The sequence below is a fragment of the Giraffa tippelskirchi genome, chromosome 4 (genome assembly GCF_054371585.1).
Source record: "Giraffa tippelskirchi isolate mGirTip1 chromosome 4, T2T-mGirTip1v1.2.pri, whole genome shotgun sequence".
Lineage (NCBI taxonomy): Eukaryota > Metazoa > Chordata > Mammalia > Artiodactyla > Giraffidae > Giraffa > Giraffa tippelskirchi.
Window position 1 is genome coordinate 130403662 of NC_137278.1, and position 19658 is coordinate 130423319.

The 19658-nt window shown below is 41.1% G+C and overlaps 1 protein-coding gene and 1 pseudogene across 2 annotated transcripts in view; one reads left to right on the top strand and one right to left on the bottom strand.

Moving 5' to 3' along the window:
* LOC145546222 (natural resistance-associated macrophage protein 2-like) overlaps window positions 1-19658 on the top strand; it is an 86794-nt gene that overhangs the window by 16091 nt on the left and 51045 nt on the right. The window contains exon 2 of the mRNA XM_081592453.1: window positions 18793-18864. Within this exon, the coding sequence (XP_081448579.1) occupies window positions 18804-18864 (61 nt within the window). The 5' untranslated portion in view covers window positions 18793-18803. The remainder of the gene's footprint in view (window positions 1-18792; window positions 18865-19658) is intronic.
* On the bottom strand, window positions 812-7456 carry LOC145546227 (thiol S-methyltransferase TMT1A-like; annotated as a pseudogene). Its single transcript, XR_014082679.1, has 2 exons — window positions 6959-7456; window positions 812-4122 (listed from the first exon to the last, which is right to left on the bottom strand). The product of XR_014082679.1 is annotated as a thiol S-methyltransferase TMT1A-like (transcript).

Sequence of the window (19658 nt, forward strand, 5' to 3'; positions counted from 1 at the left end):
ATGCTCTCAAGTATATAGGTAAGCCCATGGTTTCATTTTTTCCGGTAGTCATGTATGGTTGTGAGAGTTGGATGTGAAGAAAGCTGAGCGCTGAAGAATTGATGCTTTTGAACTGTGGTGTTGGAGAAGACTCTTGAGAGTCCCTGGGACTGCAAGAAGATCCAACTAGTCCATCCTAAAGGAGATCAGTCCCGGGTGTTCATTGGAAGGACTGATGTTGAAGCTGAAACTCCAATACTTTGGCCACCTCATGTGAACAGTTGACTCATTGGAAAAGACCCTAATGCTGGAAGGATTGTGGGCAGGAGGAGAAGGGGATGACAGAGGATGAGATGGCTGGATGGCATCACCGACTCGATGGACATGGGTTTGGGTAGACTCCGGGAGTTGTTGATGGACAGGGAGGCCTGGCATGCTGCGATTCATGGGATCGCAAAGAGTTGGACACGACTGAGTGACTGAACTGAACTGATGGTTTCATTCAGAGCTCTTTAACTCTTAAATAACTCAGTTCTTTTGAGCTTGGGTATCTAGCTTCTGGCAGCACAAAATATTAGAAGTTTCTGGTGATACCCAACAATAATGGAAGAAACTGAAAAATCTATAAACATCAGACACAAAAACTTAAAGGAGTTGATTAGAGGACGAAGAAACATTACTTTAACTCATGATGGGGTTACATCTTGATAGACCCATCATAAGCTGAAAATACTGTAAGTCAAAATTCATTTAACACAACCTCATCTATTAAATGGGCTTTTTTTTGGTGGCTTAATGGTAAAGAATCCTATGCAGGAGATGCAGGAGATACCGGTTCAATCCCTGGATCAGGAAGATCTCCTGGAGTAGGGCATGGCAACCCAATCCAGTATTCTTGCCTGGAGAATCCCATGTACAGAGGAGCTTGGCGGGCTATAGTCCATAGGGTAGCAAAGAGTTGGACACAACTGAAGAGAGTGAGCACACTCCCACACACCTATTGAACATCACAGATTAGACTAGCCTGTTTTAAACGTGCTCAGAATACTTAGCCTGTAATTAGGCAAACTCATCAAACACAAAGCCCATTTTATAATGCAGTGTTGAATAGCTTATGTAATTTATTGAATATTGTACTGAAAGTGAAAAACAGGATGGTTGGGTACAAAGTGGTTGTAACCGTATTGGTTGTTTACCTTCATGATGGTGAGGCTGACTGGGAGCTGCTGCTGTCTACCATCATCATGAGAATATCGTACCACATATCATCAGCCCAGGAAAAGAACAACATTCAAAGGATGATTTCTGGTTTTTCTTTTTTTTAACATGTGGCTGTCCACAATTTTCCCAGCACCATTTGTTAAAGAGTCTGTCTTTCCAGCATTGTGTAGTCTTGCCTCCTTTGTCATAGATTAATTGACCAGAGATGCATGGGCTTATTTATAGGTTTTCTGTCCTCTTCCGTTGATCTCTATTTTTGTTTTTGTGCCTGAACCATATTGTTTTGATGACTATAGCTTTGTAGTATAATCTGAAATCAGGAAGCTTGATTCTTCCAGCTCCCGTTTTTCTTTTTCAAGATTACTGTGGCTATTTCAGGATCTTTTGTGTCTCTATACAAATTTTGAGATTGTTCTAGTTCTGTGAAAAATGCCATTGGTAATTTGATAGGGATTGCACTGAATCTGTAGATTTTCTTGGGCAGCATAGTTATTTTGACAATGTTAATTGTTCCAATCCACAAACATGGTATATCTTTCCATCTCTTTATGTCTTTGATTTCTTTCATCAGCATTTTATTGTTTTTAGAGTATAGGTCTTTTGTGTCCTTACATAGGTTTATTCCTAGGTATTTTGTTCTTTTTGATGTGATGGTAAATGGAATTGCTTCTTGCATTTCTCTTTCTGATCTTTCATTGTTAGTATATATAAATGCAACAGATTTCTGTGTATTAATTTTTTAACCTGAAACTTTTCCAAATTCATTGATGAGTTCTAGTAGTTTTCTGGTATTATCTTTTGGATCTTGTATGTATAGTATCATGTCATCTACAAACAGTGACAGTTTAACTTCTTTTCCAATTTAGATTTCCTTTACTTCTTTTTCTTCTCTGATTGCTGTACCTAGGACTTCCAAAACTATGTTGAATAGAAGTGACGGTAGTGGACATCCTTGTCTTTATTGCTCATCTTAGAGGGAATGGTTTCAGCTTTTCACTGTTGAGTTTGATGCTACCTGTAGGTTTGTCGTATATGGCCTTTATAATATTGAGGTTTGTGCCTTCTATGTCCACTTCCTGGATAGTTTTTATCATAAATGGGTTCTGAATTTTATTAAAAGCTTTTTCTGCATTTATTGAGATGATCATATGGTTTTTATTCTTAAGTTTGTTGATGTGGTCTATCACATTGATTGATTTGTGAATGTTGAAATGTCCTTGCATCCCTGAGATGAATCCCATTTGATCATGGTATTCTTTAACTTTATACACAAAAATAAGCTCAAAATGGAATAAAGACCTAAATGTGAGACCGGACACTACCAAACTCCTAGAGGAAAACATAGGCAGAACACTCTCTGAAATAAATCACAGCATCTTTTTTGGCCCATCTCCCAGAATAATGGAAATAAAAACAAAAATAAACAACTGGAATCGACTTAAACTCAAAAGCTTTTGCATAGCAAAGGAAACAATATAACAAAAGGACAACCCACAGACTGAGAGAAAATATTTACAAATGAAGTGACCGATAAGGGATTAGTCTCCAAAATTTGCAAACAGCTTATGATGCTTATCAGCTTCAAAACAGCCCACTGCAAAAGTGAGCAGAAGACCTGAATAGACATTTCTTCAAAGAGGCCATACAGATGGCCAACAGACATATGAAAAGATGTTCAGCATAGCTAGTTATTAATCAAAACTACAATGAGATATCATTTCACACTGTTCAGAATGGGCATCTTCAGAAAATCCATAAACAACAAATGCTGGAAAGGGTGTGGAGAGAAGGGAACCCTCTTAACACTGTTGTGTGCTCAGTCGCTTCAGTCATGTCTGACTGTTTATGACATATGGATAGTAGCCCACCAGGCTTCTCTCTCCATGGGATTCTCCAGTCAAGAATACTGGAGTGGGTTGCCATGCTCTCCTCCAGGGGATCTTATTGACCCAGGGATCAAACCTGCATCTCCTGCATTGCAGGTGGATTCTTTACTTCTGACCCACTGGGAAAGCCCCTTACACTGTTGGTGGTAATGTAAATTGGTACAGCCACAATGGAGAACAGTATGGAGATTCCTTAAAAAACTAAAAGTAGAGCTACCATATGACCCTGCAGTCCCATTCCTGGGCCTATATCTGGAGGAAAACATCTGAAAGGTCACATGCATGCTGTGTCCACTGCAGCACTGTTTACAACAGCCAAGACATAAAAGCAACCTAAATGTCCACTGAGAGGAACAGATGGTACATGGTATGTATATACAATGGAATATTACTCAGCCATTTAAAAGAATGAAATAATGCCATTTGTAGCAACATGGATGGACCTAGAGGGTGTCATATTGAATGAAGTAAGTCAGACACAGAAGAAGAAATACTGCACGACATCCCTTATACAGTGGAATCTAAAAAGAAATTATACACATGAATTTCCTTACAAAACAGAGACTCACAGACTTAGAAAATGAACTTACAGTTGTTAGGAGGAAGGGGTAGTTAGGGAGTTTGGGAAGGTCATGTACACACTGCTATATTCAAAATGGATAACCAACTAGGACATATTGTATAGCACGTGGAACTCTACTTAATGTTATGTGCCAGTCTGGATGGGAGTGGGGTTGGAGGAGAATGGATACATGTATATGTATGGCTGAGTCCCTTCACTGTTCACCTGAAACACCACAACATTGTTATTGGCTATACCTCAATACAAAATAAAAAATTTAAAGTTTGGAAAAAAAATTATTAGCAAAAAAACATAAAGTGAGAAATGCACATTAAAATGATGTGTAACATAACCACATTTATTTAAGAACGTATTCCAGTATCTAATGGCAAATTTCAAAAATGGAAAACCACAATTACTTTTGCTCCAAATTACTTTTACTAATACATGCTCCATGAAATAAAAAGCTTCTCCCTGAGAAAGAAAAGAAAAAAAACAAACCAAGGATTTTAGTTTGAGAAAAACAAATTGATAAGATGATTAAATGTCAGATTTCAGTGGCCCCAGAGGCCAACTTCATGAGAAGACGTGGAGAAATCCAAACTTACTACCATAACATTGTGGTTAATAGTGTCATCTTCTGTCAGATTGTATACAGAGCTGCCAATCCATATTTTCTGTTCATAGAGTAATGGCTAATAATAGCTAAAATTTAAAGCAATTTAAAGTATTCAAGGTCCTATCCTTAATGCCTGTCTATCACATGTTAACCCACTTAATCCTCACAATACACTTATTTGGTAAATATTATTATCATTCCTATTTTTTACAGATGAGGAAACAGAGTCACATAGAAAGTAAACAACTTGCCCAACATCATACAACCTATAAATGTCAGAATCAGGTTTTTAACTTGGGTTGTCTGACTCCAGAGGTTTGTAATACTGTCCCACCAGTATGTTTATTTTGGAAAACTTAGAAAATAGAGAAAAAGTTTACAAAGAAAAATAGTCATTACCTCAAGATAACTACTGTTAAGATTTTGTGTGTACTTTTTTATGAAAATGTGGTGGTGGTCGTTTACTTGTGAAAGGTTGTTGCTAAACTACAAAAGACGCCGGGATTCTTGGCGTCCAGAGAAGAATTCAATCCAGGGCCAGAGAGGAGGCTTGATCCCTCAGAGCTTTTGTGTAATAAAGTTTTATTAAAGTATAAAAGAGATAGAGAAATCTTCTGACATAGACATCAGAAAGGGGCAGAAAGAGTACCCCTCTGCTAGTCTTTAGCTAGATGTTATATAGCTACTAGCAGTCTGCTAATTAAAGAATGGAAATGTCTCAAAACTCAGAGACTGGCACCAGGCCCCTCACCCACAACTTGCATTTTGAGATAACATTGGCACCAGGTGAGTCATCCCAGGCCATAAAACCATAGACATGAATCTTGAAGAAAGGCAGATTTCCATACAAATGTATAGTTTCATTAACATAGGTTAGGAGAACGATGTATGAGTGTAACATACTGGTTTGTTAAGTGGTTCTGAGCCTAAATCTGAGCCTTTAGGCGGAACCAACTTGAAGATAGAGTTTAGGATAAATGCATAGTATATTAACATAGCCAAACATTTCCATAAGAAAAATGCATTGGTTAGCTCAAGGTTTGAGAAAAGTTAAGTTCAAGTGGAACCAGATATCATTCATTATGGCAACACAGAATTTTAAGAAAACCCCCTTTTTAAATTTGTATAGGGAAGGGAAAAAAATATAACACTAGTTTGTGTCCTCCTGCCGCTTAAGAGAGAGAATGTCTGACACTTGCAGCCTATTTCCTCCATTTGGAGACCTCTGGCCTTCCTGCTTGTTACCCGCTCACTTGCTAAGTCCTGTCAGACTCTTGTAACCCCATGGACTATATAGCCTGCCAGGCTCCTCTGTCCATGGGATTCTCCAGGCAGGAATACTGGAGTGGGTTGCCATTTCCTCCTCCAGGGGATCTTCCCAAACCAGGAATCAAACCTGGGTCTCCTGCATTGTAGGCAGGTTCTTTAGCAACTGAGCTACAAGGGAAGCCCATATAAAAGTGTATTTTCCCCCTAATACTAGGATTGGAATATACATTCTATTTTATAATCTTTTATTTATGATTTTGAGTATTATTCTAAAACATGGTTTAAAAAATCTTTACACAAAAAAAGAAAAAATCCCTACACACACACACACGCAAACAAACAAACAAACAAACAAACAAAAAAATCCCTACACAGTATTTCACACCACTAAAGTTACCATCTCCTATTTAACCATTCTCATTTAGACTATTTCCAGTTTTTCACTACTGTAAATACGGTTACAGTGAACATCCTTATCCATAAGTGTTCGTGACCATCTAAATTGTTTCCAAATAAATAACTTGCTAAAAAGTGGAATTGCTGAACCGAAAATGTGCCTTTTTAAAGCTGTTGATACAGGTTGTCAAATTGCGTGTGTGCTCAGTTGCCCAGTCACATCCAACCCATGGACGATAGCCCGCCAGGCTCCTCTGTCTATGGGGTTTACAGGCAAGAATGCTGGAATGGGTTGCCATTTCCTCTCCAAGGGATCTTCCCAACCCAGGGATCCAATCGGTGTCTCCTACGTCTCCTGCATTGGCAGGCAGAGTCTTGATCACTGAGCCACCTGGGAGACCCAGTTGTCAAACTGCCCTTTGGAAAAGTTGCTTATTTATTCTGTACATAGTAGTTTGTATCTCTTAATCCCACCCTCCTGTCTTGCCCCTCTACCCTCTCCCAACTGGTAACCAATAGTTTGTCTTCTGTATCTGTGAATATGTTTCTGTTTTGTTATATTCATTCCTTAAAATATCTTGCTTTAATTTGTTCTTTAATGGCAAGAGTAAACATTTAAATCAGATATTAGCTATCTTTATTTGTATTTCTGTTCAAGTAATTTGCTTCTTTTTCTCTTTTTAAAAACAATTGATTTAAGAATCCCGTTGATCTTGTTGATTTGTAATGTCTTAATATGAAGAAAGTTAACCCATTATCTATCATCCTTGGAAAATATTTTTACAAATTTTTGTACTTTAAGTTTGTTTATAGTTATAAAATTTTATTTATTTATGTATTTATATATGTATTATCAGCCTTTTCCTTTATAGCTTCTTCTGCACGCTAAGACTTTTTTGAAAAACTCAACAATATCTTTTCCAGAAGCTTTACTTTTATGTTAGGGTGTTTGATCTACTGAAATTGGGAGGGCTGCCCTTGGTGATAGAGATTGCTACTAAGCAGCCCTCCTCAACCCACATTCACTGGCCTGAGCACTCTGCACACTTCCTGGAGGATCTGCTCCTGGTTCTTCAGGGAGCAGAGCACCAGGGTGCAGACCACCACATCTATGGAGCCTGCGGCTACCTGTTGCATGTCCACCCCAGCAGCCACTATAAGGGCTCAAACTGCAGGTGTTTGCCTGGGCAATGCTCTTGATCAAGAACTTCTCAAAGTTGGGGTTGGCATCAACACAGGTCATCTGGCATCCAGGGGAGGTAGAACTTGAAGTTGACCCCCGTGCCACAGCCCATCTCCAGCAGGGAGAGCTTCCCAGAGGGGCCCGCGAACTCCCGCAGGTTGCTGAAGAGCTCCCGCTTCTTGCTAGCCATCTGTTCGTTGCACATCACAGTGAACCTTGCAAGGAAGTAAGGGAACCACTGTTTGCCTATCCAGTTCCACAAGCCCAGAAAGCCCAGCAGGGACATGGGAAAATGCCAGGAGGCAGACGGCCAGCCGGAGGATAAAAATGGTGAGCGCCATCACTCAGAACAGATCGATGGTTGGAGATCTGACTGCTTTAATTGGGGGAAGTAGGTATCTGGCCACATTTCAGAGCCAATCAGCTGCAGAGGAAAGAAGAACTGGTTGTGCTGGAAATACACAGCTGAAGTCAAATCTCGGGCAAGAGACCTGTTTCATCCAATTAATAGATGTTTGGCAGAAGTTGCCTCATGGCTTATTTTTCATGAAGTGAAATGAGAAGTTTCCAGCTTTTCCTTAGAAGGAAAGCTGATTACAACCCCCTATTCCTGCTTAGAGACTGCTGCTGCAGTTTTAAATGCTGAGTGTGTGTGCTCACAGCTTGTCTGTGAGTGACCTCTCCTAAGAAAACGATCTGTGGGTGGAGCCTGGCTAAAACCCATACCAGCAAGCCCATGCCAAGGCTCAGTTATTACTACATGCCCCCCTCCTACTTCCATTCCATCCGGCCCCCCTCTGCCTCGGTTTTTTTTTTTTAAGTGAAAGCACTTGCCCGTCTGGTCGCAGTTGGTAAGACTTTTCCCTTTTGCATTCTTGGCAGAGGCTCTCAGATGTCCATAACTCCACAATGGGGTTATTTTTAAATCACTGTTTGGGGCCGCCTATCTTTTAAAGGGCAAGTTTCACCTTCAAACTGTGCCAAACTGCTTCAGTCCAGGGGCTCCCCAGGTGGCGCTAGTGGTAAAGAACCCGCCTGCTAATGCAAGATAGACTTAAGAGACGAGGGTTTGATCCCTGGGTCAGGTAGATCCCATTACTGTATTCTTGCCTGGAGAATCCCGTGGGCAGAGAAACTTGGCAGGCTACAGTCCATAGGGTCACAAAGAGAAGGACACTACTGAAGTGACTTAGCACGCATACATGCATTGTACTACATTACTGAGCTTATTTACATAAAAAATAATCCCCAGAATAATCACCTTTGGGAACCTAGAGTATTTAGAAAATGTTTCCAGATACCCTTCTATTTTAAACAAGAAAGCCTGAGTTTTTGGGTGGTCATGGAACATAGAAATTTTCAAAAATAATGATATTTACTTTTTTAAACCAGGTGATGGATACAGAGAATATTCTGTTGTTTTATTATTTGTTACCATGGTTTAGTTGCTAAGCTGTGTCTGACTCTTGCAACCCCATGGACTGTAGCCTTCCAGGCTCCTCTCTCCATGGGATTTAGCAAGCAAGAATACTGCAGTGGGTTGCCATTTCCTTCTCCAGAGGATCTTCCCCACCCAGGGATGGAGCCAAGGTCTCCAGCTTTACAGGCATTCTTTTCAGACTGAGCCACCAGGTAAGCCATTATTATTTGTTATACCCTATACATATATTATAAATATATATTCCATCTTAACAGCTTTCTTGAGGTAGAACTGACATACAATTAACTGTACTCACTTAAACTGTCTTAGTTTGGTTAAGTTTTCATGCAGGTACACACCCATGAAATCATTGCTTCAGTCAAGGTAATGAACATACCTATCACCTCCCCCAAATACCTCTTGCCCCTTTGTAATCCCGTTTCCTGTCCTCCCTGCTTCTGGGCCACCACTGATCTGTTTTCTGTCACTAGAGATTAGTTTGCATTTCCCATAATTTAATGTTAACGGAATCATACAATATCTACTTTTTTTTTCCTCTGGCTTCTTTCATTTAGCATAATTGAGAGTCATCCATATAGTTGCATGCATCCATTGATTTTCCTCCTGAGTAGTATTCCATTGTACGGATCTAAAACAGTTTGTTTATCCACTCACCTGTTGATGGACATTTGGGTTGTTAACAATTTTTGGCTATTACAAATGATGCTACTCTGGGAACTTTCCTGGTGGTCCAGTGGTTAAGAATTCACCTTGCAATGCAGTGGAATCAGGTTCGATCTTTGGTCAGGGAACTAAGATCCCATGTGCTGCAGAGCAACTAAGCCCCCATGCCACAACTACTGAGCCTGGAACCCACAAACCACAACTAGAGTCCGTGAACCGCAAGGAAAGATCCAGTGTGCTGCAACAAAGATCCTGCGCACCACGCTAAGACCCAATGCAGTCAAAAAAATAAATATGTTTTTTAAAAATTAAGCTACTGTGAACATTAGTGTACAAATCTATGTATGGACATATGCTTTCTTCTGGATAAATTCCTATGAGTAGAATGTATAAGTCACATGGTAGGTATATGTTTACCTTTTAAAGAAACCGCCAAACTGTTTTCCAAAGTGGTTGTACCACCAGCAGTGTTTGAAAGATTTAGTGGCTCTGCATCCTCAGCTACACTTGGTGTGGTCAGCCTGTTAATTCTAGCCATCCTAAAGAATGTCTAGTGGTCCCTCATTGTAGTTTTAATCTGCATCTCCCAGATGATTAATGATATCAAGCATCTTTTAATGGGCTTATTTGCCATCTGTGTATCTTATTTGCAGTGTCTGTTCAAATCTTTTGAACATTGTGTTAATTATTATTATTATTGTTTTTGGCTGTGTTGCGTGGCATGCAGGATCTTAGTTCCCCCACCAAGGACTGAACATGCGCCCCCTGGAGTGGAAGTGCAGTAACCACCCACTGGTTACTCGGCTGCCAGGGCCTTCCGTGAACATGTTAAAATTGGGTTATTTTCTTATTGAGTGTGGAGAATTCTTTGCAAGTCATTATTAAATATGTGATTTGCAAATATGTTTTCCTACTCCATGGCTTGTCTTTTTAATGGCATGCTAAAAAGTGCAGAAATTCTTGTGTCGTCTTTGTCTGGTTTTGGTATCAGAATTCCTTGGGATCATGCTATGGGAAAGGGAAGAATATAGTATAGAGTATAGATGTCTTAGAAGACACATCTCACTCAGAGACTGGAATCACAAAGGGCTTTTTGGAGGAAGGAACATCTATTTATTTATTTGTCTGCACCAGGTCTTAGTTGCAGCATGCAGGATTTTGAGTTGTGGCATGTGGGAACCAGTTCCTGACCAGGGATCCAACCTGGGCCCCCTGCATTGGGAGCACAGAATCCAGCCTTCTGGACTTCCTCTAGGAAGTCCCCCCTAGAGGAAGGAATATCCAAAGTGAGACATCAGGGACTTCCCTGGTGGTACAGTGGATAAGAATCCGCCTGCCAATGCAGGGGACATGGGTTTGACCCCTGATCTGGGTAGATCCCACGTGCCATGAAGCAACTAAGCCCATAAGCTACAACTATTGAGCCTGTGCTCTAGATCTGGGGAGCTGCAACTACAGAGCCCATGTGCTGCAACTGTTGAAGCCCGTGTGCACTAGAGCCTGTGCTCTGCAACAAGAGAAGCCATCGCAATAAGAAGCCTGCACACTGCAACTGGAGAGTAGTCCCCGAACTCTGCAACTAGAGAAAAGCCTGTGCAGCAAAGAAGACCCAGCACAGCCAAAAATAAAATAAATAAATAAAATTATTTTTTAAAAAAGCAAAGTGAGACATCAGTGGTAAGTAGGAGTTAGCTAGATGGAGGATGGGCGGAGCCAGAATGCTGCAGCATAGGCACAACATATGAAAAGACAGGGAGGTAAAAGAGAACATCGGTGCATTTGGGGAACAAAAAATATAGGGAGCATCCTTGTGAGGCTGGTATCATACTCAGTTCAGATAAAGAAACGAAACAAAGATTAGATAATTTACCCACAGTTTCTCAGTTGGCTTGACCTGGAATCCAGGTCTGTTTTACCCTTAAGAGGCTGTTTTTACTCTCACTGCCCCACGAATGTCTCTAATGCTGATTAGGTCCTCAGTATTACTACGCTGAAACTGCAGACAGGTTGTTTAAAGTTAGAAGAGGACGGAGGAGTGACCCTAAGGAATGCCTGCATGTGAGGAGTAGGAGGAAGAAGGTGCCAGTGAAGGTAGGAGAGAAAGACAATTCAAACAGAACGACTCAAACAGCACAGCATGATGGAAGCCGAGGAAAGCGTTCTAAGAGGAATGGTATCACATTTCAAAGATGGAGAAAGTTGAAGAGTTAGTGGGTTTTCTGTCTCTACTTGGCGATGATCTCATTTAGCTAATGAGAACGTAATTTCTAGGGGGGATCACAAAAGGATGAAAAAAAATGAGTAGTAAGTAGAGGAGTGCAGATCACTTTTTCAGATATGTTAATTACTGGATGCAGGAAAGGGTAAAAAGGGAAACCAACTTTGAGATGGAGGCAGTCTTATTAGGAGGTGATCTTGAGATAAACACTAAAGAAGGGGAAGGAAGCAGTCTGCACAGGAGAAGTTGAGCTGTGATGTAGGATACAGGCTGAGCTGACCATCAGAGCTGTCCTCAGTTGAGGTAAGAGGGGTGAAACTTCACCTTCCTGCCTAGATCAGTTATTTGATGTGGGCTGCCTGAGAAAGTGGTAAGAGTTCATGCCTGAGGCCAACAGCATTCCCACTCGAAACAGGGGTAATAAGTCCTTCATTCTCACAGGGGATACTTCTAGTGCATTCCAGCATTATCACAAGGAGAAATACTTTTAGGATAGATAAAGATATCACAAGGAGGAATGTTCTTAGAATAGCTGAAGATAATATTTATCTTCCCAAGTGGCTCAGTGGTAAAGAATCCAGCTGCCAATGCTGGAGCCTCTGGTTAAATCCCTGGGTTGGGAATGTGCCCAGGAGGAGGAAATGGCAACCTATTCCAGTATTCTTGCCTGAAAAATTCCATGGACAGAGGAGCCTGGTGGGCTACAGTCCATGGGGTCGCAAAGAGTTGGACATGACTGAGCAGCTTTGAGTACACACACACATGGTATAAGCTTAGTTATTTAGCTTTGGATAAAGACAATTTAGTACTTGCATAGAGTTGAAAGTTGGATGCTGGCTTGGTTTGAGTGGAGGACATGAATCCTGTTTATAAGGAAGACAGGGAGTGACATCTTTCAAGAGTGGAGTGTTTGAGGCAGAAAGGGAAGCCTTTTGCCTTATTGTCATCTTTATCATGGGAGTCTCTCTGGTTAGGGAGCATTTGAATGTGCAGAATATAAGGAGTTAGAAGACCTAGACCTTTGTTGTCTCAGCCATCCAATGCCACTTAGTCTTTTGATAATTTAACAAGCATGTATTAAACAATTAACATTTATTGGCCCCTGGAGACACATGAAGAGTACTCCAGGTATCATCAGGAATATCATGGACATAGTAAAACAAATATGAATTATAAACTGTAATACCATCAGAATGGAATATAAAAGAGTTGGCCAATGATAAAAATATATTTGTTGTCTAATTCCTCTTCCATTTTTAATTTAAGGTCAGAGTAACTTACATTTTTTAGCATAAGAATCAGTTCCCAATAAAGACCTACAGTGGGAAATTAGGGTTCTCAATCCTGTCTTTGTTCTTATTGCTTGTGTGGGTTATTTTTGTTTTCTTTTGTTTCATCTGTCACTAAGAGTGTCTATAAAATTCCTAGGTAATGAAGGGAGGCTGAAAGTTAACTATTGAAATTTCAGCAGGTTCCAAAGGGTAGAAGGAGGAATGTATGAGTTTGATTCCCTGCTGGCTCAGATGGTGAAGAATCCACCTGAAACGCAGGAGTCCCAGTTTCAATCCCTGGGTTGAGAGGGTCTCCTAGAGAAGGGCATGGCAACCCACTCCAGTATTCGGTCAAAATAGTAGTAAGTTAAACTTAAGGCCACATATGCCTGCCCACCGACAGCTTCAGACCTCTGGTTATCCACTGCAGAAGCTATATCAGAGAGAACTGATATATCCCTAAAGTGTTCATTGAGAAATGGAAGGTGCCTGAGGTGTTTGTTGGGCATCTGAGTAAATCTGCATGAACTTTATGTTTTTAAAAGATAAACAATACGTTTACTTGGCAAAATTATTTTAAATTGCAAAACCATATACAGTGTATATTCATGAGAGGTCCTCTTTTGCTTGACCTTGTCTGTGCTCCTCCACTCTGTCCTCTTGGAGTCAGCATTACCAGTTTTGGACGTACTTTGGATTTCGTTTGTACATGTATATTCTCTCTCTCTTTTGCTGCATAAATGATAGCATACTGTTCTATAAACTGTATCTTTAACTTCACAGTGTAACTTGGAGATTGTTTCCTATCAATCCGTTTAGATCTGCCTTATTTATGGTATTCCATTCTATGAACATCCTAGGTTGTTTTAGTCTTTTGACACTACAAACAGTGCTGTGGCAAATATTCTTGCACATACTAATACTTCCTGTACAAGTGTTTCTTTAGTATACATTCTTAGAAACGAAATTGCTAGGTCAAAGACTATGTAGACTTTTGACATTTAGGTAGAAAATTAATTAGCATTCTTGTAAAACAGTCTCACAACTTTTTTGATAAGGAATGGGATAAAATAGTTATATTACATTGACCCATCATTGCCTTTTTTTCCCTTGCTGTTGATGGCTGTTTGATAGGAGGAAACTTACTGGCTTTAAGAGAAGGTGACACTTAGTGGTTGAGGGTGACCTAGAATGTCAAGGCACATTGTTAATCATAATTTTCCAAGTACTGCAGGGTTGATTGTTGTTGCTTGTATCTCCACTTGATCTTTTTCTTAACATAATTTAATGACTGAAATGACCTGGTGGTATGGTCCTAGAAAGCAAAGTGGTCTTATTATTAACTTACTGCTTCTATATGGGTGTTGAATTTTTGTGGAGACCTAAACACTGGGCAGCACCCAGAGCGTGTTGACTCTCCATTCCTTGCCCTAGTTATGTTCTCTAGACACTGCAAACAATGAAAGTTACAGTTGTTGACTCAATGTTTTGATGAGAAAGTTGGAATCTAGGGAATTCCCTGATGGTCCAGTGGTTGGAACTCGGGGTTTTTGCTACCAGGCCCAGGTTCCATCCTTGGTCTGAAAACTAAGATCCTACAAGTTGCACAGCGCAGAAAAAAAAAAAAAAAAGCAAGAAGTTGAAATCTAGAATTCATTTTCTTTCTTGGAGAGAGATTTCAGAAAGAAGATCAGACTCTTGTGTTTTAAAGTTCTGTAAGTAATTATAGGAATAATCACTTAGAGTTGCAATAATTGCAATAATTTGATTTTTTGGTGAGACATTTCTTTTTAAAATTATTTAACTATCACCCTTTCACAAATGATACTTGGGAAAAACACACTACTGTCTCAATTGTTTGCTTTTTAGATACAGCCTTTAAAGGCCTGTTTTGAATAAGAATATTCCTCAAATGTATTGAATACTTCTGTGCCTTCTGAAACCAGATGTCAATCATCAAGACAAAAGTAATCTAATTGAATTGGTCCTTCCTGAGTAGAGCAGCAATTAGAAACTTGAGTTATTCTTACTAATATAATATTAATAACAAAAAAGCAAGAGAGTTCCAGAAAAACATCTATTTTTGCTTTATTGACTATGCCAAAGCCTTTGATTGTGTGGATCACAATAAACTGTGGAAAATTCTGAAAGAGATGGGAATACCAGACCACCTGACCTGCCTCTTGAGAAACCTGTATGCAGGTCAGGAAGCAACAGTTAGAACTGGACATGGAACAACAGACTGGTTCCAAATAGAAAAAGGAGTACATCAAGACTGTATATTGTCACCCTGCTTATTTAACTTATATGCAGAGTACATCATGGGAAATGCTGGCCTGGATGACTCACAAGCTGGAATCAAGATTGCTGGGAGAAATATCAATAATCTCATATATGCACATGACACCACCCTTATGGCAGAAAGTGAGGAAGAACTAAAGAGCCTCTTGATGAAAGTAAAAGAGGAGAGTGAAAAAGTTGGCTTAAAGCTCAGCATTCAGAAAACTAAGATCATGGCATCCGGTCCCATCACTTCATGGCAAATAGATGGGGAAACAGTAGAAACAGTGGCTGGCTTTATTTTTCTGGGTTCCAGAATCACTGCAGACGGTGACTGCAGCCATGAAATTAAAAGACGTTTACTCCTTGGAAGGAAAGTTATGACCAACCTAGACAGCATATTAAAAAGCAGAGACATTACTTTGTCAACAAAGGTCCGTCTAGTCAAGGCTATGGTTTTTCCAGTGGTCATGTATGGATGTGAGAGTTGGACTATAAAGAAAGCTGAGCACCGAAGAATTGATGCTTTTGAACTGTGGTGATGGAGAAGACTCTTGAGAGTCCCTTGGACTGCAAGGAGATCCAACCAGTCCATCCTAAAGGAGATCAGTCCTGGGTGTTCATTGGAAGGACTGATGTTGAAGCTGAAACTCCAATACTTTGGCCACCTCATGCAAAGAGCTGACTCATTGGAAAAGACCCTGATGCTGGGAAAGATTGAGGGCAGGAGGAGAAGGGGACGACAGAGGATGAGATGGTTGGATGGCATCATCGAGTCGATGGACATGGGTTTGGGTGGACTCGGGGAGTTGGTGATGGACAGGGAGGCCTGGTGTGCTACGGTTCATGGGGTCTCAAAGAGTCAGACATGACTGAGCAACTGAACTGAACTGAATACTAGTCTTAAAAAAATAACCATTAAACACATTTTGGCACTTCTTTCTATTTTATTTTATTTATTTAATTAGTTTATTTTTTGGCTATGCTGCGTGGCTTGCAGGATCTCAGTTCCCCAGCCAGGGATTGAACCTGGGCCACAGCAGTGAAAGGCTAGAATCTTGACCACCATGCCACCAGGGAACTCTCAATAATAATATTCTTCTTTGGGAGGTGGATTGGAGGGAGCCTGTGCTGTGTGACTTGTGGGCTCTTAGTTGCCTGACCAGAGATCAAACTCACACCCTTGGTAGTGAAAGCGTGGTGTCCTAACCACAGGGCCACCAGGGAATTCCCGATAATCTTCATAATAATGTTTCAGAGTGATTAAAGTATGCGGAAATTGTCTCATATCAATAGCCCCCAATTTTCCGTGAAAGAGCCGTAGTCCCAGATTGGATTTGTGGTTTCTAGTTTCTTGTGTGTTATCCTGGCTTCTTAGAATTAATGTAAAATAAAAGTAAAAACGTTCTGAGTGGGGTCTAGAAGCTGTGCTGTGAGTGGAATCCAAGTGGTACTGCTACTGAGTGGTCAGATGTGTAAGTCCCATTTAGGTGAGGTGCTGGCTGAGAGAGGGGTGGGATTTAATCAGCAGTATTGAGGTCTGCTGGCGAAACCATCTGGTAGCTCAAACTCTGATAGGAAGGACATGGATACTGTTAATTATAACAAAGTTCTTGATATTGGTGAGTATAGAGATGAAAGGTTATGTTTTCTAAATTAGCAAGAGGTGGTATGTTTTACACTCCAGAATATAGATGAAATCTAACACCCCCTTCAGGTCTTAATTCTGTAATTTTGCAAAATAGGTATCAGTTCAGTTCAATCGCTCAGTCATGTCCGACTCTCTGCGACCCCATGAATTGCAGCACGCCAGGCCTCTCTGTCCATCACCAACTCCCGGAGTCTACCCAAACCCATGTTCATCGAGTCGGTGATGCCATCCAACCATCTCATCCTCTGTCGTCCCCTTCTCCTCCCGCCCCCAATCCTACCCAGCATTAGGGTCTTTTCCAATGAGTCAACCCTTCGCATGAGGTGGCCAAAGTATTGGAGTTTCAGCTTCAACATCAGACCTTCCAATGAACACCCAGGATTGATCTCTTTTAGGATGGATTGATTGGATCTCCTTGCAGTCCAAGGGACTCTCAAGAGTCTTCTCCAACACCACAGTTCAAAAGCATCAATTCTGCGGCACTCAGCTTTCTTCACCGTCCAACTCTCACATCCATACATGACCACTGGAAAAACCATAGCCTTGACTAGACGGACTTTTGTTGGCAAAGTAATGTCTCTGCTTTTAAACATGCTATCTAGGTTGGCCATAACCTTCCTTCCAAGGAGTAAGCGTCTTTTAATTTCATGGCTGCAGTCACCATCAGCAGTGATTCTGGAGCCCAAAAAAGTAAAGTCTGACACTGTTTCCACTGTTTCCCCATCTATTTCCCATGGAGTGATGGGAAATAGGTATAAAATATGTCAATTTGTTGTTGTTGTTTTAGTCATTAAGTCATGTCCAAGTTGAGACCCCATGGACTGTTTCCTGCCAGACTCCTCTGTCCATGGGATTTCCCAGTCAAGAATACTGGAGTGGGTTGCCATTTCCCTCTCCAGGGGATCTTCCCGACCAGGACTCAAACCCAAGTCTCTTGCGTTGACAAAAGGATTCTTTTCGGCTAAGCCACCAGGGAAGCCCCAGAATATGTCGCTGGAATATCTAAAAAAGAAAGTAGAGCACTGTTCACACAGGAGCAATAATGGTGCATGAGTGGAAAAAGACTACTAAAGGATAGAGAAGGGGAGGCTTCCTCAGTTTTTTAGTAGGAGAGTTATTGGGGTTCAAGGGGAGGTGGTTAACAATATTCCTACCTTTCCCCTTCAAATTTTGGACTTAACTGAGAAGTAGATTCCTTAATCAGTAGACCAAAATTAAAAAAGAAAAAATTAGCCTTATTGGTGGGGTTGACTGGAGAATAGGCCATAGGTCTGTGACCCAATGGACTTACCAATATCCCCGCTCTAACCCCCAGTTAAACTTTCCCCAGTCGTCCTCACGCTCTCCCTCCCCAGGCTGCTTGTTGCCGATGGAGAGAAGTGCAGGTGGACTGTGGACTGTGCCTCGTCCTCCTGGTGCCTCGGGGGGGGGGGGGGAGGGCGGGGAGGGGGGGCTGGTCATTCATTTTTCTCTCAATTGTTGAAGTGTTGGGAAATGAGACCTGAATGAGACCTTATAGCCGAAGTCTCTGTTCAGGGAAAGGTGAGGCTGCGAAACAGTGGCCCTCTTCTACCAGTGTGCTCATGAGCTGCTTCCCCCCCACCCAGAATCTTGAAATATGAGCTTCAATTGTTAGATCAAAGAGAGTTAAAGATCTCTGTCCTTAGAAACCCATCAGAATGGTGGGAAGTCAGTCTTTTAAATATTTGGGTTAATCTGGAGGCAAAGGCAGAGACTGGGGGATTGCCTCGAAGCCACTGTGTGGATGCTTTTGTTGTGTTGTTCACTTGCTAATCCATGTCTGACTCTTTGTGACCCCATGCACTGCAGCACGCCAGGTGTCACTGGCCCTCACTGTCTCCCGTCGACGCTTATTAAAAACTACTTGCCCACTTCCCTGAAATACCTTTTATTTCAGTTTTGTTTTGAAGTCTTGCCAGCAAAAATATGATTAAGACTTTTATATTTTTTCTCTTAAACATCTCCTAATCATAGTCTGAAAACTGTGATTATTTCCAAGGTTATCTAATTCAGTAGAACAATTATTCTTTTCACATAGTAGGGGTTCAGTCATAGAGTCATAGAATGCTGACTGTGAAACTTGTTTTAATTTGTTCTTGCTAATTCCTCTCCCTCTCTTCTCTCCTTTCCAGAATCCTATTCTATGAACTCAGGCACTCAGGTATCCACCATGGTGTTGGGTCCTGAACAGAAGATGCCAGATGGTAATTTACAGCTTTGTGTTATTGACTCATTTTTGTTTGGAATTAGGCTTAAGCCAGTAACAGAAATTTACCATATTGTCCTTCTTGTCCTCTGTTCCATCAAAAATTGTCGCCATCTCCTGTCTCCCAGCATCAATACCATGGAGACCTGCTCCATTCAGACAAGGGAAACACTGGTGATTAGTCTGCGATGAGCCCTCCTGTCTTGAAGATGACACCTCGCCCTCCCCAAGCTCTTCACTGCAGGTCTTAGGTGGCAAAAGGTTCCTGTTTGGTGGTTTCCCTGAAACTTCAGATTTTAGCCTGAAATATGGCAGGATTTTGCAAGTTACCCATTTTTAGGGGAATCTGATTGAGATATAACATCCAAGGTTGATCTTTTGCATAAATCCTACAAATAATGGGTGGGGGGTGGAGAGAGGAGTGTCCCATTAGCCTGACAATTTCCTTCTAAAAGTTAAGATTTTAGGTTATCAGTCCGGCTAGTCTAGGGATGTTATATATTAAGCCGTAGACACCAGTAATTTTAGAAGAAGATGATTCTAAAAATTGGCAAGTGGCAATAGAAGTGTGAGGGCTTCCCTGGTGGTTCATCTGGTAAAGAATCTGCCGGCAATGTGGGAGTCCTGAGTTTGATCCTTGGGTTGGGAAGATCCCCTGGAGAAGGGAACGGCTATCCACTCCAGTATTCTGGCCTGGAAAATTCCATGGACTGTATAGTCCATGGGATCGCAAAGAGTCAGACACGACTGAGTGACTTTCACAGGGCAATACAATAGAAGCGTGAAAGTAGG